The 26,375-nt window shown below is 42.8% G+C and overlaps 1 protein-coding gene across 3 annotated transcripts in view; it reads right to left on the bottom strand.

The window, feature by feature from the left end:
* ARMC1 (armadillo repeat containing 1) overlaps positions 1–26,375 on the bottom strand; it is a 48,246-nt gene that overhangs the window by 13,222 nt on the left and 8,649 nt on the right. For all 3 annotated transcript variants that reach the window (XM_077270582.1, XM_077270583.1, XM_077270584.1), the window contains 2 exons: positions 20,768–20,859; positions 2,767–2,956 (listed from right to left, as the gene is read on the bottom strand). In XM_077270582.1, the coding sequence (XP_077126697.1) occupies positions 2,767–2,956; positions 20,768–20,859 (282 nt within the window). The remainder of the gene's footprint in view (positions 1–2,766; positions 2,957–20,767; positions 20,860–26,375) is intronic.

Raw genomic sequence — 26,375 nt, forward strand, 5'->3', positions numbered from 1 at the left:
CAGTTATCTCGTTCTATTTGTTGTTTGCTTCACAATAAAAAGAAAACCAAATGCTCACAGTTGTAGGCATGTCCTTTACATGAAGAAACTGTAAAAAAAAAAAAAAAAAGTCAAATTCCAGGTTGAGGAGTAGAAAAACACAAAATGCCAATGGGGTGGGGTCGGCAATACTTTCGTGAGCCACTGTATTTGAAGATTTCCACTCTAAACTAAAAACTGAGCACAAGGCCCGCCCAACATTTCTCACAGAACAGGGCTGTCATTTTCACAGGTTTTTAAACTACCGTATTTGACCCCACCGAGAAACAGACTCCTTAAAACTTTAGTGAGGTCTAGATTTAAAAAAAAAATAAAAAAAAATCGTGCTATTTAAATACAATACTCCAAGTCCCCTTCCTGATCTTTGGTATTGCAAAGAAGCGGAATACTTCACAACGTCCGATTTATAAAGCATAGTGCAGTATATAAAACTGGGCAGGATGAGGCTTGATTGAAATCACACAACTGGTCCTCTGGCCTGGCAGCCAAGCTGTTAAATCACATCAAGGATGCTTGGTTGGGCACAGAACAACCTTGACATGTGTTCTCCACTCGTGACTAAAAGGTACAATGCTTACATGTTAAAAAAAATAAGAAAATCGAAGTAGATAAAGTAAACTGTAAATCATAAGACATGGCTGGAAAGCCAAGAGTTGTTTGCTCCATATGATAAGGAAAGCATTTCCCCTTGGTTAGGCTGTGATTGACTGCAGTGCTCATTGCTAAGCAGTTAGTGTTTAGTTCCCTGTTTATCAGACACCTTGCATGCATGCTGACGGAACGCATCAAAGCAGATGTTGCAACCCTTCAGCAAATCGTAGATCACAAGCGCTATGCTCTGCACTCACTCCGGAGGAGCCAGACAGTCTTTTCAAACAAGCGGACGGACCTCATACTTGATGGATGGATACTACTTCTGGCAGACACGTGCCTAATGATTTCTTATAAAACAACAGCAGGAGGTCATTTGCATTCATGTTTTGTGCAAGCTTTTGTGATGTGCCTTCAATGTGGAACTAAGTGGGGCAAACAGGAAAGTGTAGAAGTAAGCCATTGTACCATCACAGATGTGGAAAATACAGATGAAATTACTTACCTGGGCCCCCTGCCTGTGATCATAAGACCACAATTGCATCAATACTTAACCTTTAGTTATGTCCATACGAAGTGGGTAAGACTACAACCATGCAATTCACATTGGCCGTGCCCACTGTACGACTGGGCACGGCTTCAGACACAGCAGCAATATAAGCCTTCAGGAGGCCCATAGCCAGCCTTCAGCACCGCATGATTGCACTACCGGTAAGGAGGATGAAGAGAACTGGGCGCCTGGAACAGAGAGTCACTTAAAGGCCACTGTCAATCTTAAACAACAGTGATTAGAGCTAGCTCCAGCTGCTGCCTTTACAGGGAGATGCTGGCTGTGTAACACAGCAGGCCCCAGGCCAGTATGGTACGAGCTAAGCTGCTGAGCATGTGCCATACCTGCACATAACAGACAAACATTTGGCACTCCAGATAGGGAAAGGGTGAGGTTTATTATGAAAAGCAATCGAGAATGGTAAATGTTTCGATCAGCAATAGACCTTCATCAGTACCCAGATTGCAATGTTGAAACTGATAGGACAGTATTGTGGAAAAATACGAAGTCACCACCATAATAATTATTTACCCAGCTAGGGTATACTCATATATATCCAAACTGGGACCAAAGAAATAGGACCATAGTGGACCAACTGCAGTACAATAGACCAAACCAGCAGAGAAAGAAAGCAGCAAATAGTCCAATTTGTATAAATGTGCAAAAAATCTTTATTAATAATAAAACCAGACAAAAACATGACAGAGGGGAACAATCCCCATGCAACCATCAGCGTGTACCTAAAAGGACAGGGGGCAGGTGCCTACAGAGTGTAAAAAACCACTTACTAACCACCGTAGATGTCTCAGAAAGAAGTAGGGAAATGCGACAGACTACCTGATGTAACTACACATAGTGGACATAAAGTCCAAGAAGGTAATTAGAAAGCCTGACACACAAGTAGTATATTATATACATACCGGTTAGTGTGAAGATATGCCCAATGTGGACTGGCACCTCACCCCTGTCCACCCCGACGCGCGTTTCGGCAGATGCCTTTGTCGCGTTATTTGTGCGGTTCCGAAGCGTTTTTTGTGCATTTTGTACCCCTGCGGTTTTTATTTATAATGGAATGCTGACGAATTTATAATGGAATGCTTATTTATAATGAAACGCTGCAGATTCACAAAAATGAAGTGACATGCTACTTCTTTTAAACCGCAGATTTTTTTTGTGCACAGCGTTTTTTTTTTTTCCTCATTGATTTACACTGTACTGTAAATCAATTGCGGATCTGCAGCGTTTCTGCACCTCAAAAAACGCTGCGGATCCGCAGAGAATCTGCAACGTGTGCACATACCCTAAGTCTTCCACCAGGTGAGTGCTTCAAGTTATGCACCCATCAAAGACTATTATATATTGTGTTTACGCACTTATGGTGCCGAGTTTTGTCTGTTCTTCTCTCCCAAACAGGGTTTTTTTGTTTATTCGTATAATGTTCTAGATAGGACATTCCAAAGATGGCTCATTGTTTAGCTTAATCGAAACCCCCGGCGCTTTAATTGAAAAGTTTCCATAAATGTGTCAATCATAACAGTTTCAGGGAGAAATCCTCAGCTAAATAAAGTCATCAAATGTGCACTTACCGTGTCGTCAAGGCCGTCAATATGCAGGACCACGGTTTTGGCACGTTTATTTGTTGCTCCGAGGAAGAACTGGGCCTTCCGCCGTCTGGAGTTCATCTCATTTGTACAGTCTCCATCCGCTGTGCCGGATGACTGTAGAAGATCATAGACTTCTCTAGCAAGTAGTTGTGTGTCCCCTGGTGTGGTGGTCCTGCATAAAGACAAAACTTTTCATATTACATAGTACATATATAGCTCATTGACTTTAAAGGGATTGGCCAGAAAATGAACCATTTAATAGCAGACTATATGCTGAAGGGCTCATGCTCATCTGCAAGGAAAATGTACGAGTGCCATCAAATGAAAAAAAAAAATAAAAAAAATGGATTGCACTCTGATCAATGTTAAGCTATGAGTCACAGCTCATCTGCGATTTTTTTTTTCTCAGCTGAAATTGGACTAAGAGAAAAAAAAAAAAAAAAAAATCGCAGCATACGGCAATTGTCCTCGTATCTCGGACGAGACTCGCCATTGCAAGTCAATGGGTGTGAGCAAAAAATAAATAAAGAAAACGGCACTCGGGCTATGCAAGTGCCGTCCAATATTTACACACCTATGTCCTTTGAAAAAAGCTGGCAATTCATCAGCCGAGTACAGTAAAATCACAGCCTGCCCCAACAAAATTGAGTAGATAGAATAAATAAATGACTCGAGCATAAGCCGGCTATCCATTGTCCCCTCATCCCAATCCTGGTCCCCCCCCCCCTCAACTCAGCATATGCACATGTATACACGGTAACCAGAAAAGAGAAGCTGGCGACTGGAGGCAGATGTTTATAGCCTGGGAAGGGGGTAATAACCATGGATCTTCCAAGGTTATTAATATCAGCTCACAGCTGCATACTTAGGCTTTCCTGGCTATTAAAACAGATGCCCCCCCCCACACACACACACACAAAAATGTAGTATCCTCCTATATTTAATTGCCAACAAAGGCTATGCAGACAGCTGGGAGCTGATATTACTAGCCTAGGAAGGGGCCATAGATATTAGCCCCCTCCAGACTAGAGACATCAGATTTCAGCTGCCCCAGAAATAGTGTATCCATTAGATGCGTTAAATTTGGCACTTAGCCTCGCTAATCCCTCTTGCCCTGGAGTAAGGGAGGTGATAGTTGGGGAGGAGGGTTGTTGTCACCTTTTGTATTGTCAGGTGTTGGTTAGGAAATCACTGTACGTGTTGCGGCTGTCGAACAGCCACAAGACATGCAGCCACAATGACTCAAACATAGGATTCGAGCACGCTGAAGATACTCTATTAGCACACGAGCGTGCTCGGATAACACCTTATCTGAGCATGCTCGCTTATCACTAGTTCGGAGGTAAGAAAAAGCCGCTCACACTACTTTCCACCCTGTCCATCTGATCTAATACTGGAGATACCATAGGTGCTGAGGTAAGAGACTGCTCACACTACTGTCCACCCTGTGTGATCCTTTAGTGGAGATAACAGAGGTGTCGAGGCAAGAAGAGGCTGCTTACACTACTGTCCATCTTGCCTTTCTGATCTAATACTGAAGATAGCACAAGTGTCGAAGTAAGAAAAGGCTGCTCACACTGCTGTCTACCCTGTCTATCTGATCTAATACGGGTGATACCAGAGGTGCTGAGGTAGGAAGAGGCTGCTCACACTTCTGTACATCTGGTCTATCTGATCTAATACTGGAGATACCAGAGGTGCTGAGGTAAGAAGAGTCTGCTCGCATTTCTGTACATCCTGTCTATCTGATCTACTACTGGAGATACCACAGGTGCTGAAGTAAGAAGATGCTGCTCACACTGCTGTCCACCCTGTCTATGTGATCTAATACTGGAGATACCAGAAGTGCTGAGGTAAGAAAAAGCTGCTCAAGCTGCTGTCCACCCTTTCTGTCTGATCTAATACTGGAGATACCAGAAGTGCTGAGGTAAGAAGAGGCTGTTCACACTGCTGTCCACCCTGGCTATCTGATCGAATACTGGAGATACCAGAGGTGCTGAGGTAGGATCAGATAGACAGGGTGGACAGCAGCATGAGCAGCCTCTTCCTACCTCAGCACCTCTGGTATCTTTACTATTAGAAGAGGCTGCTCACGCTGCTGTCCACCATGTCTGTCTGATCTGATACTGAAGATACCAGATGTGCTCAGGTAAAAGGCCTCTCACTTCTGTATTCACCGTCTTCCTGAATAACAGTACAAGCATCTCCAGATCACAGCACAAGAGCTTCCGGCTGAACATGGTCACAGGCCTCGGTTCTAACATTCTAGGACAAGTTTCTGACAGTGTAACAAGGCAGCGGCCACTTTAACTCTATAGTCGTTACCTCGCTAGACAAAAACTATTGTGATTTGCTAATTAAATGTATTCACCCTACAATCAAAGTAATATCAGTGAAAAGATGAGCAACATTTTTAGAAAAATAAGAAAATAGAAACTCCATGAAAAACCAAAATTGACTTCTGATAATTACAAAGGAATATAAAATAATAAAAAGTAGGAAAAAATGACATCAAGTAGATCAGCGTATTTGATTATCAGTTACAAAATAAATATATATATAAAAAAAAAAAAAATAGTGTAAGCCAAATTCAGTACAAAAAAAACAACAACTTTAAGTGAATGTCATCAGAGACGCTAGAGAATACTACTTGTGTGATGCTGAAGACATTTGCACCTTTAAGGGACAGCTGATAATTAAACTTGTACTGCACTAATGTTCTTAATTACTCTAAGTGAACGCTAATTTGGAAGAACAGATTACAGCGGTGGATTTTCTTCAGCTTGTTACAAAAAAAGATGATATGGCCGAGGCTTAGACTATTTTTTTTCCCCACAGATCGTTATTTAACACGTCGATTATCTAAAGCTATATAAGGGAGGAAAAAAAAGTTAATTAAAAAACTTTAGCCTTTGGAATCTAAAACAAATCTGTTACCGGAGGGAACGTCCTCCTTTACAGACCATAAAATTCAATTATTAAATCGGAGTTGAGGCTGCTAGCTTTAATGTAGTTCATATGGACACATTAAAATGTGTGAAGCATGCAGAAATACCAGCATTGACAAACTCCTCTGCTCTTTATTATGCTCAGCATCGCATGTGCTCAGTGTTATTTCTGCATGGAACTGTGGAAGGTGTCACTTCTGCTCTCCCGAAAAGTCAAGTAAATATGTCTTTAAGCTTGACTTGAAGTCAGACTTGACATTCTAGGTTTCTGCTGACAAAGAGTTCCCAAGTTGACATAACATAAATGTCTTGAAAGTTTAGTTTCCTTGTGGAAACCAGATTAGCCCTCCAGTGCCGGGGGCCTGCAAAAAAAGGAAAACATTTCTCCATACAAGAGGAGTGCAGTCAAGCAGACGATCAGGGCGGAAGGGGTTAATGGACGGAAAGGTCTCGCTGCAGGAAAGGCATTGTTCAGATACACTCGCCTAAATAGAAATGAGTTGTGGCAGAAATTTATTAAAACTAGGGGTAATTGGAAAGTAAATCATAGGTAGAGGAGGCATATTTAACCTAAGAAAAGCAATCGTTAATCTACTCCTTAACCTTTACGCCGTCTCTATGATCCGCGCGCGGCTCGTGACATTTTTTGAATGTCACCAGAATTTCATGTACTGTCGCGTCACTCGCCCTAAAATAGAATGGACGCGTGCTTATCCGGACAGATCAATCAATTATATGTTCTCCTAGATATTATTATCAGCTTCAAAGTCTACCATGATTTTTTTTTTATTGAAATCGTAAAGTACGGGGCTCATTACACCCTATGAGAGGCAGAAAAGGTTCTGCAGTAGGAAATGACGCTAAGATTAGTCAAACATTCACCCACACTGATATGAGAAATCAGAATAACCCTACACATGTGATCACCTGAACCAAATCTTATTTAACGAAGGAAATTATAAAAAACACTGCTGTGGTGTTCACAATCCTCTTGCAATAGGACAAACTGGATGGCAAAACAAGTGCTAGTAATATCCCAAAAGTAATAGGAATGAAAAAATAACTTTTAACCATGCCAAAGGAGTTGAAAAAAGAAAGTCATGAGTGAGGAAAAAAAAAAGGGCTCAATTCTGGCTTTACTAGCAGAAGGACACAGTGAGCGTCATGTTGCCTAAGACGGCAGTCCATTACAACAAGGTCAAGCAGCAGACATTGGGGACAACAAGGCTAAAGACTGGCAGAGGGTGAAAATGACTCTCCACTGACCGGGATGACCGTCATCTTATTCGAATGTCACTCAGCAACCGCAGGATGACATCAAGTGACATACAAAAGGAATGGCAAATGGCAGCTGGGGTGAAGTGCACGGCAAGAACAGTTCGTAACAGGCTCCCAGAGGCAGGACTCAAGTCATGTAAAGCTAGAAAAAAAGTGTTTCATCAATGAGAAGCAAAGGAGAGCCAGGCTGAAGTTTGCCAAAGACCATAAGGATTGGACCATAGAGGACTGGAGTAAGGTAATCTTCTCTGATGAGTCTAATTTCTGCTTTGACCAACACCTAATGGTTAGACGGAGACCTGGAGAGGTGTACAAGCCACAGTGTCTTGCACCCACTGTGAAATTTGGTGGATTATCAGTGATGATCTGGGGATGCTTCAGCAAGGCTGGAATTGGGCAGGTTAATCTTTGTGAAGGACGTATGAATCAAGCCGCATACAAGGTTATCCTGCAAAAACAACTGATTCCTTCTGCTCAGGCAATGTTCCCCAACTCTGAGCACTGGTTTTTCCAGCAGAACAATGCACCATGCCACATAGCTAGGTCAAACAAGGTGTGGATGAAGGACCACCACATCAAATACCTGTCATGGGCAGCCCAATCTCCAGACCTGAACCCCATTGAAAACCTCTGGAATGCAATCAAGAGGAAGATGGATAGACACAAGCCATCAAACAAAGAAGAACTGCTTACATTTTTGTACCAGGGGTGGCAGAGGGTCACCCAAAAGCAGTGTGAAAGACTGGTGGAAAGCATGACAAGACGCATGAAAGCTGTGATTAAACATCATGGTTATTCCACAAAATATTGATTTCTGAACTCTTCCTGAGTTAAAACATTAGGATTGTTGTTTGTAAATGATTATGAACTTGTTTTCTTTGCATTATTTGAGGTCTGCAAGCAATGCATTTCTTTGCTACTTTGACCATTTCTCATTTTCAAAAAATAAATACTAGATTTATTGCTTGGAACTTCGGAGACATGTTGTCAGTAGTTTATAGAATACAAGAACAATTTAATACCAAAAGAAAGTGTGATACAGCGCTTAGGGGTTAAATACTAGGTGGTGCTGGAAGGTGTATAACCGGCAACTGAACACCGCAAGTATAAAAGCAATGATAGGAAGTAGATAATGATAATAGTAATGAGTTCCCCTTAATAAAGTGACTAAAATGTACGCATAACACTGCACTGCAGGTCGGTGCTTACCCCGTTGGTGGTGCACGTGTAGTCTTGTTACGATGCCTTTGGGAGGTGTGACCGGTTGGCGTGGATATGCGGAGGGGGAAAGAAAAGATCCGGAGTCCGCTGCTTGCTGCTGCGGAGTATGCAGGAGAGAGAAGGCGGGGAGGCGTATGGCAGCTGCCGCGACACCTAGGGAGCCCCGGCCGAAGGCGTCCCTGGTTACCGCTGGGAGGAGATGGCTGCCGGCGCTTGCTCGCGCGTGCCTGAACTGTGACGTCACAAAAGGTACGGAGCGGAGTTGGAGCCAAGAAGGAATGACCTAACCAACGCGTTTCGAAAGCAGACGGCCTTCTTCATCAGGGTTAATGCTTGTCATACCATCTCCTCCCTTTATATGTTTTGACAATGCCACTGGCCCGCCCATATCCCGCCCCTGTACCTGTATGGTTCAGGTATGCCACCAGGACTCTACCTTACCGCGGCTATCCTTACACTACGGACTCAGCCCTTGTATTTATCTTATCAAGAACGGCACTAGATTACACATATCCTATTAACCCTCTGCTGTCCCATAGTGTATATGAATGTGTTTGTATTTATAATTAAAAATTCTTTATTAGAAAACATATATTAAAACCCGTGTATTTGTCACTATATACCCCTACTGGCAGGTAGCTCCCCTATACTCAGTGGATAATACAGGTTCCACCAATCATAGCAGGTGATGTCACAGCTGACCCTGCTCCCCTCCTCACGATGACCTTTGCACACGCTCTTTAGATGCATTAGTACAAAAGATAGGGTTCAGAGTCCGAGTCTGTTCATAGTGGCTAATGTATTTTGTTTCCTGAAATAAGAAGTTAGGCCCAGATTCATTAGGATTGGAGTTTCACACCCAGTGAATGAGGGGTATGCAGGAGTAAGATGCACACATCACTTAATGATTTCAGCCCATTATGTCATTGATGTGTGCCTTTGGAATAATGATGTAAGACTCATCCCATTTTGTACTGTGCCTGGAGATCACTCACTTCTAACTACTTAACTGACCCTGCAGTAAATTGTTTCTTTTTCCAAAATTTTGAAAAAGTTGCAACAATTAAAAAAATCTTAATACATGACTGCAATTGGTGATTACTAGTGATGAGCGAGTGTACTCGTTGCTCGGGTTTTCCCCAGCACGCTCGGGTGATCTCCGAGTATTTGTTAGTGCTCGGAGATATACAACCCCTGGCAAAAATTCTGGAATCACCGGCCTTGGAGGATGTTCATTCAGTTGTTTAATTTTGTAGAAAAAAAGCAGATCACAGACATGGCACGAAACTAAAGTCATTTCAAATGGCAAATTTTTGGCTTTAACAAACACTAAAAGAAATCAAGAACAAAAAAATGTGGTAGTCAGTAATGGTTACTTTTTTTAACCAAGCATAGGAGAAAAAATCATGGAATCACTCAATTCCGAGGAAAAAATTATGGAATTATGAAAAAACAAACAAACAAAAAACACTCCAACACATCACTAGTATTTTGTTGCACCACCTCTGGCTTTTATAACAGATTGCAGTCTCTGAGGCATGGACTTAATGAGTGTCAAACAGTACTCTTCATCAATCTGGCTCCAACTTTCTCTGATTGCTGTTGCCAGATCAGCTTTGCAGGTTGGAGCCTTGTCATGGACCATTTTCTTCAGCTTCCACCAAAGATTTTCAATTGGATTGAGATCCGGACTATTTGCAGGCCATGACATTGACCTTATGTGTCTTTTTTCAAGGAATGTTTTCACAGTTTTTGCTCTATAGCAGGATGCAGTATCATCTTGAAAAATGATTTCATCATCCCCAAACATCCTTTCAATTGATGGGATAAGAAGAGTGTCCAAAATATCAACATAAACTTGTGCATTTATTGAAGGTGTAATGACAAGCCATCTCCCCTCTCATTGGAACGGCACCAAACAAAAGTTCCAGCATCATCACCTTGCCCAATGCAGATTCGCGATTCATCACTGAAGATGACTTTCATCCAGTCATCCACAGTCCACGATTGCTTTCCCTTAGCCCATTGTAACCTTGTTTTTTTCTGTTTAGGTGTTAATGATGGCTTTCGTTTAGCTTTTCTGTATATAAATCCCATTTCCTTTAGGCGGTTTCTTACAGTTCGGTCACAGACGTTGAGTCCAGTTTCCTCCCTTTCGTTCCTCATTTGTTTTGTTGTGCATTTCCTGTTTTGGAGACATATTGCTTTAAGTTTCCGGTCTTGACGCTTTGAGGTCTTCCTTGGTCTACCAGTATATTTGCCTTTAACAACCTTCCCATGTTGTTTGTATTTGGTCCAGATTTTAGACACAGCTGACTGTGAACAACCAACATCTTTTGCAACATTGCGTGATGATTTACCCTCTTTTAAAAGTTTAATAATCCTCTCCTTGGTTTCAATTGACTTCTATCGTGTTGGAGCCATGATTCATGTCAGTCCCCTTGGTGTAACAGCTCTGCAAGGTGTGATCACTCCTTTTTAGATGAAGACTAATGAGCAGATCTAATTTGATGCAGGTGTTCGTTTTGGGTATGAAAATTTACAGGGTGATTCCATAATTTTTTCCTCAGAATTGAGTGATTCCATAATTTTTCCCCTATGCTTGGTTAAAAAAAGTAACCATTACTGACTACCACATTTTTTGCTCTTGATTTCTTTTACTGTTTATTAAAGCCAGAAAGTTCACCCGTTAAGGATTAAGGAGAAATGGGTGGCGGATGTGGGCCCCTTGTTGGAGTCCCAGTGGGATTCCATACTTCAATATATCCCCAGGGCTTCCCTGAGTGAGGCTAAAAGGGTGTCACAGTTATACCTGGTGTATAGGGTGTACAGGACCCCGGCATGGATGAGGAAGGCAGGACTGAGAGGTGACTCAAAGTGGCCCAGGTGTGGGGAGGAAAGCGCTGATCTGCTACATATGATGTGGTCGTGTGCTTGCTTCCAACCCTTTTGGGTGAAGGTGCTTAACTTGATCCAGGAGGTGACATGAGTAGATGTGGTGCGTAACCCGCTGACTTGCCTTTTGGGCTGTATGGATGATATTGCTACAGATGAATGTGGAAGGCTGACTATCGCAAGATTGTTGTATGCTGCGAGAAAGCTTATCGCAATGCACTGGTTGGATGAAAAACCGCCAGGGAAGAAGGAATTTATCAACAAGATAAATTTTATTGTACTTATGGAAAGAAACATATATAGTAAGAGAGGTCAGAATACAAAATTTGAAAAGGTGTGGGGCGGATGGATGGATTACCCAGGTGTGGCGTCTGCTGAGTTACTGCAAAGTAGAATGGGTGTCGTGTAGTTGATTCTGGGGGGACTCCTACATGTACAGGCGTGTTTTTGTAAAGCTGGTTATCTTTTCTCAAGAGGTGATGTTGTCAGATGGTTGTACTGGATAATGGGCAAGAGATTGGCGGGAGGGAGAGGGGGGTTGGTTAGGGGGTAAGGGTGTTCTTAAGTAAAATGAAAATGTATTATCAGGTCATGTATCTAATGTACGGTATTTGTCTGGAAATTGTATCGGACTGTGTTATTGGCGTGTCATATGCTGTAATTAAAAAAAATATATGATTAACCCCTTAAGCCCCGAGGGTGGTTTGCACGTTAATGACCAGGCCAATTTTTACAATTCTGACCACTGTCCCTTTATGAGGTTATAACTCTGGAACGCTTCAACGGATCTTGGCGATTCTGACATTGTTTTCTCGTGACATATTGTACTTCATGTTAGTGGTAAAATTTCTTCGATATAACTTGCGTTTATTTGTGAAAAAAACGAATATTTGGCGAAAATTTTGAAAATTTCGCAATTTTCCAACTTTGAATTTTTATGCCCTTAAATCACTGACATATGTCACACAAAATACTTAATAAATAACATTTCCCACATGTCTACTTTACATCAGCACAATTTTGGAACCAAAATTTTTTTTTGTGACGGAGTTATAAGGGTTAAAAGTTGACCAGCAATTTCTCATTTTTACAACACCATTTTTTTTTAGGGACCACATCTCATTTGAAGTCATTTTGACGGGTCTATATGATAGAAAATACCCAAGTGTGACACCATTCTAAAAACTGCACCCCTCAAGGTACTCAAAACCACTTTCAAGAAGTTTATTAACCCTTCAGGTGTTTCACAGGAATTTTTGGAATGTTTAAATAAAAATGAACATTTAACTTTTTTTCACACAAAATTTATTTCAGCTCCAATTTGTTTTATTTTACCAAGGGTAACAGGAGAAAATAGACCCCAAAAGTTGTTGTACAATTTGTCCTGAGTACGCTGATACCCCATATGTGGGGGTAAACCACAGTTTGGGCGCATGGCAGAGCTTGGAAGCAAAGGAGCGCCATTTGACTTTTCAATGCAAAATTGACTGGAATTGAGATGGGACGCCATGTTGCATTTGGAGAGCCCCTGATATGACTAAACATTGAAACCCCTAACAAGTGACACCATTTTGGAAAGTAGACCCCCTAAGGAACTTATCTAGATGTGTGGTGAGCACTTTGACCCAACAAGTGCTTTACAGAAGATTATAATGCAGAGCCGTAAAAATAAAAAATCATATTTTTTCACAAAAATGATCTTTTCACCCCCAATTTTTTATTTTCCCAAGGGTGAGAGAAGAAATTGGACCCCAAAAATTGTTGTGCAATTTGTCCTGAGTACGCTGATACCCCATATGTGGGTGTAAACCATTGTTTGGGCGCAGGGCAGAGCTCGGAAGGGAAGGAGCGCCATTTGACTTTTCAATGCAAAATTGACTGGAATTGAGATGGGACGCCATGTTGCATTTAGAGAGCCCTTGATGTGCCTAAACATTGAAACCCCTAACAAGTGACACCATTTTGGAAAGTAGACCCCCTAAGGAACTTATCTAGATGTGTGGTGAGCACTTTGACCCAACAAGTGCTTCACAGAAGTTTATAATGCAGAGCCGTAAAAATAAAAAATCATATTTTTTCACAAAAATGATCTTTTCACCCCCATTTTTTTATTTCCCCAAGGGTAAGAGAAGAAATTAGACCACAAAAGTTGTTGTGCAATTTGTCCTGAGTACGACGATACCCCATATGTGGGTGTAAACCATTGTTTGGGCGCATAGCAGAGCTCAGAAGGGAAGAAGCGCTATTTTACTTTTCAATGCAAAATTGACTGGAATTAAGATGGGATGCCATGTTGCGTTTGGAGAGCCCCTGATGTGCCTAAACATTAAACCCCCCCACAAGTGACACCATTTTGGAAAGTAGACCCCCTAAGGAACTTATCTAGATGTGTTTTGAGAGCTTTGAACCCCCAAGTGTTTCACTACAGTTTATAACGCAGAGCCGTGAAAATAATTTTTTTTTTTTTTTTCCACAAAAATGAAATTTAGCCCCCAGTTTTGTATTTTCACAAGGGTATCAGGATAAATTGGACCCTAAAAGTTGTTGTCCAATTTGTCCTGAGTACGCTGATACCCCCTATGTGGGGGGGAACCACTGTTTGGGCGCATGACAGAGCTCGGAAGGGAAGGAGCGCCATTTGGAATGCAGACTTAAATGGATTGGTCTGCAGGCGTCACGTTGCATTTGCAGAGCCCCTGATGTACCCAAACAGTACAAACCCCCCACAAGTGACCCCATATTGGAAACTAGACCCCCCAAGGAACTTATCTAGATGTGTTGTGAGAACTTTGAACCCCCAAGTGTTTCACTACAGTTTATAACGCAGAGCCGTGAAAATAAAAATTATTTTTTTTTTCACAAAAATGATTTTTTAGCCCCCAGTTTTGTATTTTCACAAGGGTATCAGGATAAATTGGACCCTAAAAGTTGTTGTCCAATTTGTCCTGAGTACGCTGATACCCCCTATGTGGGGGGAACCACTGTTTGGGCGCATGACAGAGCTCGGAAGGGAAGGAGCGCCATTTGGAATGCAGACTTAAATGGATTGGTCTGCAGGCGTCACGTTGCATTTGCAGAGCCCCTGATGTACCCAAACAGTACAAACCCCCCACAAGTGACCCCATATTGGAAACTAGACCCCCCAAGGAACTTATCTAGATGTGTTGTGAGAACTTTGAACCCCCAAGTGTTTCACTACAGTTTATAACGCAGAGCCGTGAAAATAAAAATGATTTTTTTTTTTTCACAAAAATGATTTTTTAGCCCCCAGTTTTGTATTTTCACAAGGGTATCAGGATAAATTGGACCCTAAAAGTTGTTGTCCAATTTGTCCTGAGTACGCTGATACCCCCTATGTGGGGGGGGAACCACTGTTTGGGCGCATGACAGAGCTCGGAAGGGAAGGAGCGCCATTTGGAATGCAGACTTAAATGGATTGGTCTGCAGGCGTCACGTTGCATTTGCAGAGCCCCTGATGTACCCAAATAGTACAAACCCCCCACAAGTGACCCCATATTGGAAACTAGACCTCCCAAGGAACTTATCTAGATGTGTTGTGAGAACTTTGAACCCCCAAGTGTTTCACTACAGTTTACAACGCAGAGCCGTGAAAATAAAACATATTTTTTTTCCCACAAAAATGATTTTTAGCCCCCCAAATTTTTATTTTCCCAAGGATAACAAGAGAACTTGGACCCCAGAAGTTGTTGTTCAATTTGTCCCTAGTACGCTGATACCCCATATGTTGGGGTAAACCCCTTTTTGGACGCACGGGAGAGCTCGGAAGGGAAGGAGCACTGTTTTACTTTTTCAACGCAGAATTGGCTGGAATTGAGATTGGACGCCATGTCGCGTTTGGAGAGCCCCTGATGTGCCTGAACAGTGGAAACTCCCCAATTCTACCTGAAACCCTACCCCTAACCTCACCCCTAACCGTTTACTGAACATTTTCTGACAGTCATAAGTGCCACGTATGTAAGTGCCACGTATGTAAGTGCCACGTATGTAAGTGCCACGTATGTAAGTGCCACGTATGTAAGTGCCACGTATGTAAGTGCCACGTATGTAAGTGCCACGTATTTAAGTGCCACGTATTTAAGTGCCACGTATTTAAGTGCCACGTATTTAAGTGCCACGTATTTCAGTGCCACGTATTTCAGTGCCACGTATTTCAGTGCCACGTATTTCAGTGCCACGTATTTCAGTGCCACGTATTTCAGTGCCACGTATTTCAGTGCCACGTATTTCAGGCACTGAAAAATACGTGGCACGTAAATACGTGGCACGTAAATACGTGGCACTTACATACGTGGCACTTACATACGTGGCACTTACATACGTGGCACTTACATACGTGGCACTTACATACGTGGCACTTACATACGTGGCACTTACATACGTGGCACTTACATACGTGGCACTTACATACGTGGCACTTACATACGTGGCACTTACATACGTGGCACTTACATACGTGGCACTTACATACGTGGCACTTACATACGTGGCACTTACATACGTGGCACTTACATACGTGGCACTTACATACGTGGCACTTACATACGTGGCACTTACATACGTGGCACTTACATACGTGGCACTTACATACGTGGCACTTACATACGTGGCACTTACATACGTGGCACTTACATACGTGGCACTTACATACGTGGCACTTACATACGTGGCACTTACATACGTGGCACTTACATACGTGGCACTTACATACGTGGCACTTACATACGTGGCACTTACATACGTGGCACTTACATACGTGGCACTTACATACGTGGCACTTACATACGTGGCACTTACATACGTGGCACTTACATACGTGGCACTTACATACGTGGCACTTACATACGTGGCACTTACATACGTGGCACTTACATACGTGGCACTTACATACGTGGCACTTACATACGTGGCACTTACATACGTGGCACTTACATACGTGGCACTTACATACGTGGCACTTACATACGTGGCACTTACATACGTGGCACTTACATACGTGGCACTTACATACGTGGCACTTACATACGTGGCACTTACATACGTGGCACTTACATACGTGGCACTTACATACGTGGCACTTACATACGTGGCACTTACATACGTGGCACTTACATACGTGGCACTTACATACGTGGCACTTACATACGTGGCACTTACATACGTGGCACTTACATACGTGGCACTTACATACGTGGCACTTACATACGTGGCACTTACATACGTGGCACTTACATACGTGGCACTTACATACGTGGCACTTACATACGTGGCACTTACATACGTGGCACTTACATACGTGGCACTTACATACGTGGCACTTACATACGTGGCACTTACATACGTGGCACTTACATACGTGGCACTTACATACGTGGCACTTACATACGTGGCACTTACATACGTGGCACTTACATACGTGGCACTTACATACGTGGCACTTACATACGTGGCACTTACATACGTGGCACTTACATACGTGGCACTTACATACGTGGCACTTACATACGTGGCACTTACATACGTGGCACTTACATACGTGGCACTTACATACGTGGCACTTACATACGTGGCACTTACATACGTGGCACTTACATACGTGGCACTTACATACGTGGCACTTACATACGTGGCACTTACATACGTGGCACTTACATACGTGGCACTTACATACGTGGCACTTACATACGTGGCACTTACATACGTGGCACTTACATACGTGGCACTTACATACGTGGCACTTACATACGTGGCACTTACATACGTGGCACTTACATACGTGGCACTTACATACGTGGCACTTACATACGTGGCACTTACATACGTGGCACTTACATACGTGGCACTTACATACGTGGCACTTACATACGTGGCACTTACATACGTGGCACTTACATACGTGGCACTTACATACGTGGCACTTACATACGTGGCACTTACATACGTGGCACTTACATACGTGGCACTTACATACGTGGCACTTACATACGTGGCACTTACATACGTGGCACTTACATACGTGGCACTTACATACGTGGCACTTACATACGTGGCACTTACATACGTGGCACTTACATACGTGGCACTTACATACGTGGCACTTACATACGTGGCACTTACATACGTGGCACTTACATACGTGGCACTTACATACGTGGCACTTACATACGTGGCACTTACATACGTGGCACTTACATACGTGGCACTTACATACGTGGCACTTACATACGTGGCACTTACATACGTGGCACTTACATACGTGGCACTTACATACGTGGCACTTACATACGTGGCACTTACATACGTGGCACTTACATACGTGGCACTTACATACGTGGCACTTACATACGTGGCACTTACATACGTGGCACTTACATACGTGGCACTTACATACGTGGCACTTACATACGTGGCACTTACATACGTGGCACTTACATACGTGGCACTTAAATACGTGGCACTTAAATACGTGGCACTTAAATACGTGGCACTTAAATACGTGGCACTTAAATACGTGGCACTTAAATACGTGGCACTTAAATACGTGGCACTTAAATACGTGGCACTTAAATACGTGGCACTTAAATACGTGGCACTTAAATACGTGGCACTTAAATACGTGGCACTTAAATACGTGGCACTTAAATACGTGGCACTTAAATACGTGGCACTTAAATACGTGGCACTTAAATACGTGGCACTTAAATACGTGGCACTTAAATACGTGGCACTTAAATACGTGGCACTTAAATACGTGGCACTTAAATACGTGGCACTTAAATACGTGGCACTTAAATACGTGGCACTTAAATACGTGGCACTTAAATACGTGGCACTTAAATACGTGGCCACTGAAATATCGTGGCACTTATATACGTATATAAACGTATATTTCAGTGCCACGTATTTCAGTGCCACGTATTTCAGGTTAGGGGTAGGGTTATTTGTTTTTTTCTTGTTTTCTTGTGTTTTTCTATAAAAACGCATGCGTTTTACCGCGTTTACATGCATTTTTTCACACATGCGGTTTTTTTAAAAAACGCATGCAGATAAAAACGCAAGTGTGAAACCAGACTAAAAGACGCTTTTTATAGCAAAAAAGTTTTTGCGTCTCCACATTTTGAGACCTATAATTTTTCCACATTTTGGTCCACAGAGTCATGTGAGGTCTTGTTTTTTGCGGGACGAGTTGACGTTTTTATTGGTAACATTTTCGGACACGTGACCATTTTTTATCACTTTTTATTCCGATTTTTGTGAGGCAGAATAACCAAAAACCAGCTATTCATGAATTTCTTTTGGGAGAGGCGTTTATACCGTTCTGCGCTTGGTAAAATTGATAAAGCAGTTTTATTCTTCGGGTCAGAACGATTACAGCGATACCTCATTTATATCATTTTTTTATGTTTTGACGCTTTTATACGATAAAAACTATTTTATAGAAAAACTAATTATTTTGGCATCGCTTTATTCTGAGGACTATAACTTTTTTATTTTTTTGCTGATGATGATGTATGGCGGCTCGTTTTTTGCGGGACAAGATGACGTTTTCAGCGGTAACATGGTTATTTATATCCGTCTTTTTGATCGCGTGTTATTCCACTTTTTGTTCGGCGGTATGGTAATAAAGCGTTGTTTTTTGCCTCGTTTTTTTTTTTTTTTTTTTCTTACGGTGTTTACTGAAGGGGTTAACTAGTGGGCCAGTTTTATAGGTGGGGTCGTTACGGACGCGGCGATACTAAATATGTGTACTTTTATTGTTTTTGTTTGTTTTTTTTAGATAAAGAAATGTATTTATGGGAATAATATTTTTTTTTATTATTATTATTTATTTAGGAATTTTTTTTTTTTTTTATACACATGTGGAAATTTTTTTTTTTACTTTTTTACTTTGTCCCAGGGGGGGACATTACAGATCGCTGATCTCACAGTGTGCACAGCACTCTGTGAGATCTCCGATCTCACTTACAGCCGTGCAGGCTGCAGCTTTCATCTGCAGCCTGCTCCGACCCGGAAGTGCTCCCTGCAGGACCCGGATACAGCCCCTCGGCCATTTTGGATCCGGGGCCTGCAGGGAGAAGACGTTCGGTACGAGGTGAGTACATCACCTTGTACCGATCGTCTCAGGGAAGCCCGCAGGGAGCCCCCTCCCTGCGCGATGCTTCCCTGTACCGCCGGTACACCGCGATCATGTTTGATCGCGGTGTGCCGGGGGTTAATGTGCCGGGGGCGGTCCGTGACCGCTCCTGGCACATAGTGCCGGATGTCAGCTGCGATATGCAGCCGACACCCGGCCGCGATCGGCCGCGCTCCCCCCGTGAGCGCGGCCGATCGCGTATGACGTACTATACCGTCACCGGGAATTAAGGCCCACCCCACCTCGACGGTATAGTACGTCATACGGGATTAAGGGGTTAAAAAAAAAATATAAAGCCAGAAAGTTGTAATTTGAAATGACTGTAGTTTTGTGCAATGTCTGTGATCTGCTTTTTTTCTACAAAATTAAACAACTGAATGAACATCCTCCAAGGCCGGTGATTCCATAATTTTTGCCAGGGGTTGTAGTTTTCATCCCCTCAGCAGCATGACTTACAGCTTCCAGATATACTCAATACATGTGGGAATTCCCTAACAATCAGGCATTCCTCACATGTATTCAGCGTATCTGGCAGCCATAAATCATTCAACTGAGGCGATGAAAACTATATCTCCGAGAGATAACAAATACTGGAGATCACTCGAGCGTGCTGGGGAAAACCTGAGCACCGCGTATACTCGCTTATCATAGTGATTACAGCCTTAGAAGGTATGGTTAGCCAGGTTTTCCCAGGAGTCCTCAAAGCCTGGATGACTTACTGAAGAGTAGGTGAATAACATTTAAAGGGGTCATCTTATGATAGACCTCCACCTATCTCCAGATGGGTGCTTTTCCTAATGTCACTGGTGCTGGACCTCGGAATACAGGAAATTTGGACATGCATGAGCCGCATCTCTCCATTACCTGCCATGGGAGTGCGGAACACAGCTGAGCCAGGCCCAGAGGTGGCACCCGCATCCATGAAACATCTATGGAATACCATGTGGATCTACTGTAAATACATGTCGTAAGATGGCCCCTTTTAGGTGGCATTACACCTTTGGCAGCTGTTGGCCAATAGATTGCTTGTCTGGCAGGTATTTGTACTGATCCCCCATATGCAATTGTTTCTTTCTTGCAATTTTCCCATACAGGCCAGTAATATAATGGCTGAAATGCTGCTCCCGCAGGGACACTACGCTCTGTGGTAAAGACTGGATTCTCGGTGGCATGCTTCACAGGTTTTTACCTTGATTTGACATAGGTTTGAGGAGGAGTGTGAGGGTCAGTGCAGCATGCAGCAGTGTGCATTGTGTCACAGACCCCAATAGCGTGTTGGGATATTATCCTTCTTATGTCTATGAGCCGTAATAGAGATCTAGCGGTGTCGCCCACTGATGTGTGCTTGTTGCACCAAAGCCTCCTCAATCTATTTGGTTGCTAAATTTCAATTACCTATAGAGGCGAAGATATTACCATAACCATTATGAAGCCCTGCACTATGTGCACCTCACAACACATCACATGATATTCGCGAGATGTCACTTACTTCTGAATGATGTTTTGCAAGCTCAACATCATTCCCAATTCGCTGCTCATCTTTTCTCGGTTGGCACGGCATTCTGCTAAATATCGCAAAGCCTGAAATTGAAAGGGAAAAGTTAAATTACTAAAGAAAAACAAACAAGAGGAGAGCAACAATCCAAAACGGGTAGCAACTCAGTGCAACATAGTAATGGATAATATACTAGATTATGTACTGTATACAAAACACTAGAAGTCACATCCCGCTACACTATTAGGTCGCTTCCATTATGCTCTATAACTTATTATAATCTTTATAATACAGCTCAACCACTGAAATGTGAAGCGTGGGGCGGACATTCCTGCCCACCATTTACTGACCAGAAACAGGTCTTCTACTTTTACAGTTCTGCAGCCCCTCAGAGGTGTATTGTGCCGTTGTTGAAGAATCTTTACCTTCTAGGACATCTTCCAACGTGGCACTTCCATTGTATAGAGCTGACGCAGCTAAATCCATTGCGGATATCAATCTAAGGCTAGGTCACACGACCGTTTCTCTCTCAATGAGAAAATCAATCCGATAATGCTAATCACACTCTAATCAGATTATTTTTCAAAAGTGGAAAAAAAAAAAAAAATAGAAAAGAAAAATAAAAAAAAAATCGACACCTCATCAATTCATGCTGCAGAATCTTATCTAAACAGTGGCTACTGTACAACACAGCAATCCAAAGATCAAAACAGAAGATAAGACAAAAAAATCTGCTGTGTACTCGCCCCATAAGAAAAAATAAAGAAATAGTTTGCACACTTGGGACAACCACAGTATACGGAGCAGGGTACCTCCTCACCATTTACCCTCAATGCCCCATTTCCCCACTGCACGTGAGTGGGCACCTGTGTAACGCGGGTATATGGAGCCTCTACACTGCTGCATTATATGGGCCACACAATAAGGACAGCCTGTGACCGGCATGGCTCCCTCCAATAACGCACTGTACACACACACACTTCAGAACTGTAAACTCTTTAGAGCTGCTGATTTACTCCTTTAAAAGAAAAAAACCCATGATGATGATAAAGGGGTTTTCACGTCTCAAAGGATAAGAATATTGTTAGGACATGGCACAACATTTTCATCTTTGGGGTTCGATTTCTTGGACTCTCGCCAACCCAAGGTCTAGTCCACTACTAGGACAATCCCTTCTTAAACTAAATGTTCGACCCCAATGAAATAATAAGGCCTATACTCACCTCCGATGCCGGAACTCGCTCTCCCTGGACTGTGCTGCGGTGTTGTGACACATGACGCCCGGCGTCCAATCAGCTCTGGCATCACTGCCTCCGCCTTTATAAGAACAGAACATGAAGAGGAAGACAGGGCTGCAGCTAATCCCAGACTTCCTCCTCATGTTCAGCTTGTCCGAAGGCGGAGACAGTGACGCCAGCAGTGATTGGACGTCGGGCATCACGTGTCACAACACCGCATCCCGGGGAGAGCGAGTGCTGACACCGCTGGAACAGAGCCGGCACGGGAGGAGTAGTAGTGGACAAGCCCTTTAAATATAAAGTACACACATTGCCAGGATAGAGTTTAAACGCGTCCACTATTTCTTCCCCTGCAGCAACCCTCTGTGACCCAATAGCTCAGCAAACAACAATCTTCAAATAAATGGGGCAGGCTGCAGCCGGTGCACTGCTGTGAATGGATGACATTAGTGCTGCGGCTGATCGAGTTCAGGATCACTGGGGTCCCAGCCGTCAGACCCCACTGATCATACAGTTATGGCATTTACCCACACCCCCCTGAACACACAATCACTGGCTAGTAGACCAGGACTAGATTTCAAGGACAGCCCTGAAGGATTATAGTGACCCAAGTATAGTTTCTACATACATCTTATGAATGGCCTGCCATGATCCCCTGCCCTCCCTACAATTACTACGCTGTGCCAACCAGCACCCACTGTGCCATTTTATGTCCTAGTCTGGGAACAACACTCTGCACCCCGTACTCAATGTGATTTACTTGCAGGTCAGCGCACATTAGTACTGAGCAGGTGATAAGAGTCAGAGGGGATGTGCTTTTTAAAATGTAATTCTGCAAAAGGCTTGTATAGCTCTATAATAATACACTGAGCCGCTCCTTACCCTCTTCAGGGCTATCCCTGCCTCGCTGTCCCTGTGTTTGCTGCAGCAGTGACTTTACAGTGCCCATAAACGCTGCAGCCAATCACTGGGATCAGCGACTGAAGCCTTTTACATCACCAGTGATTGGCTGCAGCGGTTGTGACCGATGTAGATGTAACATGTGCTCCATTTCACTACACTAAAAGTGGCCATAAGCATTTGATGGCCGACACTAGCTTTTTTCTAAAGACAGGAATGTTCAGCTGAGTTGACATTCAAACAACATTGACCCCTACAGAGGGCTATTGTTTCACTTAAATGCATGTAAATTTGGGTTAAAAATGTGTTAACTAAAATCCATCAGTAAGCAGTAGTAGCATGTACACCGCCTATCCATGTTATTCAATTAATGGTGCTACATAAGTATGGTAAGTATAATAATAATCTATGCTTTACTAACCCTCCCAATGTAGATAGCACACGCCGCTGAACTCAGCGATTGTCTGCAGTGCCGGCGACATGGAGAGAAACTACAAACTGGAGCAGTGGTGGCGATTTGTGCTTTACTCACTCTGCCGGGGTCTGGTGCCAGATTGGCCATTATTTTGTAACAAACTGCACCGGAGGATACAACATTTCTGAAAATAATAGCATATGATCTAAAAATTGTATGCTGCTAAACCTGGACTACAAAACGGTGGTGTGAACACAGTCCTTCACGATTTAACCCCTTCACCCCCAAGGGTGGTTTGCACGTTAATGACCGGGCCAATTTTTACAATTCTGACCACTGTCCCTTTATGAGGCTATAACTCTGGAACGCTTTGACGGATCTTGGCGATTCTGACATTGTTTTCTCGTGACATATTGTACTTCATGTTAAAGGTAAAATTTATTCGATATAACTTGCGTTTATTTGTGAAAAAAATGGAAATTTGGCGAAAATTTTGAAAATTTGCAATTTTCCAACTTTGAATTTTTGTGCCCTTAAATCACAGACATATGTCACGCAAAATACTTAATAAGTAACATTTCCCACATGTCTACTTTACATCAGTACAATTTTGGAACCAAAATTTTTTTTTGTGACGGAGTTATAAGGGTTAAAAGTTGACCAGCAATTTCTCATTTTTACAACACCATTTTTTTTTAGGGACCACATCTCATTTGAAGTAATTTTGAGGGGTCTATATGATAGAAAATACTCAAGTGTGACACCATTCTAAAAACTGCACCCCTCAAGGTGCTCAAAACCACATTCAAGAAGTTTATTAACCCTTCAGGTGTTTCACAGGAATTTTTGGAATGTTTAAATAAAAATGAACATTTAACTTTTTTTCACACAAAATTTATTTCAGCTCCAATTTGTTTTATTTTACCAAGGGTAACAAGAGAAAATGGACCCCCAAAGTTGTTGTACAATTTGTCCTGAGTACGATGATACCCCATATGTGGGTGTAAACCATTGTTTAGGCGCATGGCAGAGCTTGGAAGGGAAGGAGCGCCATTTGACTTTTCAATGCAAAATTGACTGGAATTGAGATGGGACGCCATGTTGCGTTTGGAGAGCCCCTGATGTGCCTAAACATTGAAACTCCCTACAAGTGACACCATTTTGGAAAGTAGACCCCCTAAGGAACTTATCTAGATGTGTGGTGAGCACTTTGACCCACCAAGTGCTTCACAGAAGTTTATAATGCAGAGCCGTAAAAATAAAAAATCATATTTTTTCACAAAAATGATCTTTTCGCCCCCAATTTTTTATTTTCCCAAGGGTAAGAGAAGAAATTGGACCCCAAAAAATGTTGTGCAATTTGTCCTGAGTACGCTGATACCCCATATGTGGGTGTAAACCATTGTTTGGGCGCATGGCAGAGCTTGGAAGGGAAGGAGCGCCATTTGACTTTTCAATGCAAAATTGACTGGAATTGAGATGGGACGCCATGTTGCGTTTGGAGAGCCCCTGATGTGCCTAAACATTGAAACTCCCTACAAGTGACACCATTTTGGAAAGTAGACCCCCTAAGGAACTTATCTAGATGTGTTTTGAGAGCTTTGAACCCCCAAGTGTTTCACTACAGATTATAACGCAGAGCCGTGAAAATAATTTTTTTTTTTTTTCTCAAAAATGATTTTTTAGCCCCCAGCTTTGTATTTTTACAAGGGTAACAGAATAAATTGGACCCCAAAATTTGTTTTCCAATTTGTCCTGAGTACGCTGATACCCCATATGTGGGGGGGAACCACTGTTTGGGCGCATGACAGAGCTCGGAAGGGAAGGAGCGCCATTTGGAATGCAGACTTAAATGGATTGGTCAGCAGCCGTCACGTTGCATTTGCAGAGCCCCTGATGTACCCAAACAGTACAAACCCCCCACAAGTGACCCCATATTGGAAACTAGACCTCCCAAGGAACTTATCTAGATGTGTTGTGAGAACTTTGAACCCCCAAGTGTTTCACTACAGTTTATAATGCAGAGCCGTGAAAATAAAACATCTTTTTTTTCCCACAAAAATGATTTTTAGCCCCCCAAATTTTTATTTTCCTAAGGATAACAAGAGAACTTGGACCCCAGAAGTTGTTGTTCAATTTGTCCCGAGTACGCTGATAACACATATGTTGGGGTAAACCCCTTTTTGGGCGCACGGGAGAGCTCGGAAGGGAAGGAGCACTGTTTTACTTTTTCAACGCAGAATTGGCTGGAATTGAGATTGGACGCCATGTCGCGCTTGGAGAGCCCCTGATGTGCCTGGACAGTGGAAACCCCCCAATTCTACCTGAAACCCTAACCCAAACACACCCCTAACCCTAATCCCAACGGTAACCCTAACCACACCCCTAGCCCTGACACACCCATAATTCTAATCCCAACCCTAATCCAAACGTAAATGTAATCCAAACCCTAACCCTAACTTTAGCCCCAACCCTAACTTTAGCCCCAACCCTAACTTTACCTCCAACCCTAGCCCTAACCCTAACCCTACCCCTAACCCTAAACGTGACTGAAATACGTGGCACTGAAATACGTGGCACTGAAATACGTGGCACTGAAATACGTGGCACTGAAATACGTGGCACTGAAATACGTGGCACTGAAATACGTGGCACTGAAATACGTGATACGTGGCACTTAAATACGTGGCACTGAAACACGTGGCACTGAAATACGTGGCACTGAAATACGTGGCACTGAAATACGTGGCACTGAAATACGTGGCACTGAAATACGTGGCACTGAAATACGTGGCACTGAAATACGTGGCACTGAAATAAGTGGCACTGAAATAAGTGGCACTGAAATACGTGGCACTGAAATACGTGGCACTGAAATACGTGGCACTATGACTGTCAGAAAATGTTCATTAAACGGTTAGGGGTGAGGTTAGGGGTAGAGTTAGGGTTAGGGTTTGGATCCCTTTATCACCTTGATGGTGGTGGGTGGCTTTTCAGTGTGTTTTCTGTTTTTTTCGATAAAAATGCATGCGTTTTTAACGCAAACAAA

This window comes from Ranitomeya variabilis, chromosome 6 (assembly GCF_051348905.1).
Source record: "Ranitomeya variabilis isolate aRanVar5 chromosome 6, aRanVar5.hap1, whole genome shotgun sequence".
In the NCBI taxonomy this organism is placed as follows: Eukaryota; Metazoa; Chordata; class Amphibia; order Anura; family Dendrobatidae; genus Ranitomeya; species Ranitomeya variabilis.